Source organism: Eucalyptus grandis, chromosome 6, assembly GCF_016545825.1.
Source record: "Eucalyptus grandis isolate ANBG69807.140 chromosome 6, ASM1654582v1, whole genome shotgun sequence".
In the NCBI taxonomy this organism is placed as follows: Eukaryota; Viridiplantae; Streptophyta; class Magnoliopsida; order Myrtales; family Myrtaceae; genus Eucalyptus; species Eucalyptus grandis.
In genome coordinates, this window is record NC_052617.1 from 18,086,383 (window position 1) to 18,093,003 (window position 6,621).

A 6,621-nucleotide genomic window follows, 5' to 3' on the forward strand; every position below is an offset into this window, starting at 1 on the left:
CCAATATACCCATTGGACAGCTCGTATCTAGAAGATTTGGTAGCCGTTGAGTGACAAAGGTAAAATCCCAAATTGATTCGATCGCCCATACAAACGAAATCTTGGTTTCCATAAGTAAAGCTTCTTCGTGTAGAAAGTTCTTGTCTTCAAGATCCAATCGTCAATCAATTAGATTGAATCAATCAAATCAATCTTGATGTGGAATCCAAACCGATCACTAGCCGTTGTATGATTGGGCTTGAGTTACGATTCATTGAACTGGATGTAAAGTCCGAGTCTCGTAGACTTTACAATATGAGTCCGTAGACTTTACAATTTGGGTCCAGACTTTACAACTGGGTCCCAGCAGACTTTAACGTGCATGCCGGTTCGGCTTTCAAAGATAGAGTCCGTCTTCCTGGGGTTCAGCCTTTCACGTTCGCCCTGAATTTATCGAGTGAGCAGACTTACGATGTAGAACAGACTTTGACACTAAAGTCTAGCAGCCTTCGACTTTGAGTCTTGAGTCCGCAGTCTTCGACTTTGACACGAAGTCCGGAAATCTTCGAATATATTTTGGACATGTGTTACGTTGATCTTCCGGTCGTCTTCGACTTTGATAATATCCTCTACATGTTCTAACATCTGCATGGTCTATTACTCAACCATCAAACATGTTAGTAGCCTTTGATTTATTTTATCATCTTCAAAACATTATAAGGGATTTCCCTAACAGAAGTTAGAAGGGATTTGCCATTTTTGTTTAAGTAAAGGAAGTATAGAGCAAGTTCGTAGAAGCAATTTGGACTATTTTGGGGAAGATTATGAAATAATAACAGCATTAACAGTGGCTGCTTTGACCTATCAAATTTCCAACTTGCTAAGGAAGCTTGGAGGGCTAAAGTTGTACATCGGAGTGAGAGTTGAAGGTGGCCATAAGGATAAAATCACTCGTAAAACGATTCTTGTTGTGCTTATTCTCTTCAGAATAAGGGAGTAAAGTATGATGGTTTTATACTCACCTCGACAATTGAGCCATAACCGACAGAAATTCATATAAGCAATCTTATATGTAACAAAATCAGTTTGATTTTGGTGTCTTGAGACATGGATCTCCTAGGAACCGTAGATCACTAATTTATCGTCGCCGATACTGAACTGGACAAAATGCACACTGAGACGAGACAGCGACCGCCTGAAGAAGTTGCCCGAATGGGCCAAAAGTTCCCTTCTCGTCGGTGGGATTAGTTCGTTTGGACCGTCAGAAATCCAGGACCACGTGTGGGCCCACCGGTGGAATTCTAATCGCAACCGATGGTTCTCCCGGGGCCAAATCTTTGAAAATCTACTTTGGCTTATTAAAGTTGGATCAGTAGGGCCGCCCATGGCTGAATTTTCAACCATGAACCGAAAAAGGAAAAAAGAAACATAAGTGCCTCCATCGTGCTGTAGCCAATTCCTCCACCTCCCTTCGACTTTATCTCTTTTGAGGTGGTACAAACCAGTAACCAATGCACAAACAAACGAATCTAATATTTTACCGTTATCAAAGATATCCCGTCTAGGAACAAGAAACAAAACTCATTAAAGATATGTTCAAACACACATACACACACATATATATGTATGGATGTACATATGTATACGTAACAAGTTGAAAACATGCATAAATATGTTGTGTAGACATTGACAACACGTTGAGATGTTCAATTAAACTTGTATTGTTTTATATCAATAGGGTATTTGAGATTTCTTAAGATCCTACATATTTTCTATAAATCCTGTACTTCATGGACACGGAATAATAATATGAGACATACAAGGTTCCATATTCTCAAAGACCGTTTCAAGAAAATGCACATACATGGTAATTAAGAAAGCAAATACGCTTATCACTTGAACAATCTTATTACCCCAAATAGTAATATAATTAAAGCTGATAGGGACACTCTATAATATCCACTATCATAGATTTCCCCTACGCAACAAAGAGAGGAGCACCAAACAATTTACTCAGTCACGAATATTCAATGCTTATTTTTTTGGTCTTTTGCAATAGATTTGGAGCGTGAAACCCTCAAGTGCATCACAACCTTTCTCTTTGGTGCTTCTGCACGTTATACGCAGTAAAAATGGACTCTCTGCTTCAAGACCTCCCCCGCTTGTCCGGAATAATCCTAGCCATCCTCGTCCTATCAATCTTTGTAGTATTCAAATCGACATCATCAAGCAAACTCAAAGCACCGCCGGAAGCCGCAGGGGCATGGCCCGTCATAGGTCACCTGCCCATCCTAGCGAAATCCAAGCTTCCCCACAAGACCTTAGCATCCATGGCCGACCAGTTCGGACCCATCTTCACCATCCGGCTCGGGATGTTCCGGGCCCTAGTGGTGAGCGGTTCAGAGATAGCCAAGGAGTGTTTCACCAAGAACGACATCGCGCTGTCCACTCGGCCACAACAATTGGCCCCCAAGATCCTGGCCTACGGCTACGCCATGTTTGGATATGTGCCTTATGGCCCATACTGGCGCGAGGTAAGGAAGATGGTCACCTTAGAGCTGCTCTCGAACAGGAGGGTCAACTCATTGCTCAACCCTATTCAGGCCTCAGAAGCAGACGTGGCCATCCAAGAGCTGCATGAGCTTTGGATTGAGAGCAAGGATGACTCAGGTATTCTTCTGATGCTGACGGTCATTCAATATGTCATTCTAGTAGTTTTTGATGATCAGCCTTTCCATGGTTGTATTAATTATTTTTCTTTTTTCAGTAAACACCGGTTGTTTTCATAGCATAAGGTCACGAAAATGATCAGGTTTAGAATTATCGGTTGCAGTATTTAGAATTATCGGTTGCCGTACTCTCTCTTGATTAAGAGCGATTCAAGCTTTGCAATTTTATGGCGTCCATACCAGCGGACAAAGAAAATATGACGCTTGTCCTATCTTAGGCAAAGAGGTTTTTTTGGAAAGGACAACCTAAATGAAGTGCTGAGTTTTGTGAGTCATTCAACGAAGCCCATGTCCCACTAATTTGTTGGATTCGTGGACGGCTTAGGAATGACCCCTGTGTGTTTGACACACGAAATACAAAATCGATTCTTCTATCACTCAGTGCAACTACAAACGATGCCATACTTAGGTCATCCCTTTTCGGTCTCGATTCGCATATTTCTTGGTTCATAGATCATGAGACTATGAGGTATGCGCTCAATCACCTAGCCATGGGCTTTTTTGCCATAAAAAACCCCTGGATAATTACCAAAAAATTCCTAAACTTATTTTACCAATGTCAATTCAATTTTAAACATTTCAGCTTGATTATTTAATCCTAAAATTTTTTTACGGTTTCTCAATGTAGTATTTCCAACTAATTTTGACTAAAAATAGGTAACGTAAATATCAATTGTTTTACGTAACATAATTGACCTTAACGTGGATTATTTTTTTTATTTTTTTTATTTTTATGAATTATTTATTTTTGTCATTTTTTTCCGATGTGACCCATTAGGGTCTTCAAGACTCACCAGCCACTCGGCAAGGGTCGCAAAGCCCTCGCTAGCCACGAGTGAGGCCACCTTACCCAGATTTGAGCAAGGCCTTTGTGGCCCTTGCCTATGGCCTTTGAGCTCCAATGACCCTCGCTAGCAACAGCGAAAACAAAGCAAAAAAAAAAAAAAAAAAAAAAAAGGAAAAAGAAGAGAAAGAAATAAAATAAAATAAAAACTAATATAAATTCATAATAAATTAAAAAATTGTCCACGTTAGAACCACCTATACCACATAGAACAGTCAAGTATCTACGTCGTAATTTTCAACCAAAATTGATTGCAATAACCACATTAATAAATTGTCAAAATGTTTGAAATTAAATTGACAAAGCTGAAAGATTTATGATTGAAAATACATATAAGTTTAAGATTTTTTTTTATAATTTTCCAAAAGAAACTAGATAGAATGACGCGGGAGATCAATGAAGTATTATCCAAGATTGAGTATCCATTTTATCAAGTCTTCTAGTTCGTGAGAGTAATCAAAACTTCAATTTAGCATAACATCCAGACGCGGGAGATCAATGAAGTATTATCCAAGATTGAGTATCCATTTTATCGAGTCTTCTAGTTCGTGAGAGTAATCAAAACTTCAATTTAGCATAACATCCAGTTCATTCTGATTTTATTAGGCCATATCATAGTGGACTTGAAGCAGTGGTTCGCGAAGTTGACTCTAAACGTCATCCTGAGAATCGTGGCTGGAAAACGCTACCGTGCAGCGGACGAGGAAGAGAAGCAGCGGTGCCAAAAGGCTTTACGAGAGCTCTTCCACTTCTTGGGGTTGTTTTTAGTGGCCGACGCTCTTCCTTTCTTGAGGTGGCTCGACTTAGGTGGACATGAGAAGGCCATGAAGAGGACTGCAGAAGAACTAGACGAAATTATAGGTGGTTGGTTGGAGGAACACGAGGAATAACGAGAATTTGAGTGAGAACAGTGGGAGTAGAGATTTCATGGACGTCATGCTTTCGGTCCTTAACGATGATGTTGGAGGTTATGATGCCGATACAATTATAAAAGCTACATGCTTGGTAAGTTTTTGTTCGCTTCCCGTCAGGGTAGTCTTTTCTTCTTCATATATGCTAGCTGCCCGCATATATAAAGTAGTCAAGGGCGATTGTTTATAGGTTTAGGTGATTTCAGCTAAGGTGAGAATGCTCCGGGCAGTCCAATTCAAGAGTTGGAACCATATAAATCTAATAGGGAGGGACGCATACTAGAAAACCTAAAACTGAGAACCATACCAATTTACCATAGAACGAAGCTTGGAACTAAACCAACCTTGGCTGGTCATAAGTAGAATTGTGAGCCAGTCTAGTCCTATTACTTTTATTATTTCCAGTATATCAAAAACAAATAACGAATTTTGTTTTTTCAAGTAAAGACTTTCTCCCTTGCATGTTATGATACAAAAATACGCACATTGAACAATCACATTGAAACAATTAGGCTTGATAATTAAAAATTACTTAGAATGGAAATCAAGTTAGAGAACCTAATTTGCGCACGCACAAAAAAAAATTGAGGACTCAATTTGGAAAGCTGCTCAAATTTGAGGGGCTAAAGTTGGACTGAAGTTTATTATTGTGTAATCTTGTGGGCTTATTTTGATTTTAAGTTAATATCATTGTCCCTTTTGAACATCCTGCAATCATGGGCAGTAGAAGTGGGACTAAATTTGGACTCAATTACAAATTATGCATCTTCTTTTTCGTCATTGGACCACCATTTTCTTGCCCATGAAGTGGAAGGGCACATGATATTAGATTGCGAATGGTGTTGTGGTTAATCTCCATAACTCACTTCTAACGAGGAAAACATGTTTGTTGTATATAAAGGCTATGATTGCAGGTGGCAGTGATACCGTGATGATTACCTTGACATGGGCAATCTCGTTGTTGCTCAACAACCTTCACAGCCTGAAGAAAGTTCAAGAAGAGCTCGATGCTCAGATCGGCAAGCAGAGGCATGTAAAAGAAGCGGACATCGCCAACCTAACCTATCTCCAAGCCATAGTGAAGGAAACCCTCCGGTTATACCCGGCAGCCCCAATTTCGGGGCCACGTCTATTCACCGAGGATTGCACTGTTGGTGAGTACCGTGTGCCCAAGGGTACGAGGTTGATCTTGAACATATGGAAAATCCAAACTGACCCTGGGACATGGCCCGATCCAATGGAGTTCAGACCCGAGAGGTTCTTGAGCAGCCACAAGGACATCGATGTGAAGGACTCCAACTTTGCGCTCCTACCATTTGGAGGGGGCAGGCGAATCTGTCCTGGAATGTCTTTCGCACTGGAGATGGTGCACTTTCTTCTAGCTAGGTTCCTACATGCATTCGAGATATCAACTATGGACAATTTGCCGGTGGATATGTCTGAGATCTTCGGAATGACTAATTTAAAGGCAACCCCACTTGAGGTTATGCTCAGGCCGTGATTGACTCAGTAGCTCTATCAGTTGAGGTAATGGAAAGTATATATATATATATATAAGGAAAGCACTGTAAAATGTACAACTAAGTGAATCTGTATGCTCTCTCTCCATGTATGTTTCTTAGAAGACATAATGACATATTTGTACTTTCTAGATTGAAGTTGCTGCCGGAACTTCGCTTTCATGAAAAGGCTTACGAGTTCGTAATTGCATTGTGATGTCAAATGTCATCACTATCGTTTACCACTTGCGTGCATACTTGGTGTCACCGATCATGTATGGACTCATTCATGCTTTCCTTGCCCAAATGCCAATCCTACAGGTTTCGTGGTCATCAGTAAGATCCGACCATTTAATCTCATATAGCCATAAACACCATTTTCATCCATTGGATGAATGCAATGTATCTCTTTTTTCTCCTCTGCCCTGCTCGGCCCTTCTTACCTCACTACCTCTCTCTCTCTCTCTCTCTCTCTCTCTCTCTCTCTCTCTCGCCTCTTCATGGTTGAGCTAGACGACAGGTTGAGCTTGACCCACATCTACTCGAGCTCGATGCCAGTTAAATTCTATTACATCTGGGTCGACCTCTACGCCTTGGTGGAGATAGCACCGAATTTGGGGCATCAAGCCCAACAAGCCCTCTGTTGACATCGAGGCAGA

General features: G+C 40.7%; 2 protein-coding genes across 2 annotated transcripts; both read left to right on the plus strand.

The window, feature by feature from the left end:
- The first annotated feature begins 2,017 nt into the window (after window positions 1-2,017).
- Window positions 2,018-6,149, plus strand: LOC104448696 (cytochrome P450 82A3-like). The gene is made up of 3 exons (XM_010062579.3): window positions 2,018-2,649; window positions 4,159-4,557; window positions 5,365-6,149. The coding sequence occupies exons 1-2, from the start codon at window positions 2,112-2,114 to the stop codon at window positions 4,440-4,442; spliced, it is 822 nt and encodes a 273-aa protein (XP_010060881.1). The 5' UTR covers window positions 2,018-2,111; the 3' UTR covers window positions 4,443-4,557; window positions 5,365-6,149.
- On the plus strand, window positions 5,368-5,964 carry LOC104451633 (cytochrome P450 82A3). The gene has a single exon (XM_010066246.1). The coding sequence runs from the start codon at window positions 5,368-5,370 to the stop codon at window positions 5,962-5,964; it is 597 nt and encodes a 198-aa protein (XP_010064548.1).
- Window positions 6,150-6,621: the final 472 nt, after the last annotated feature.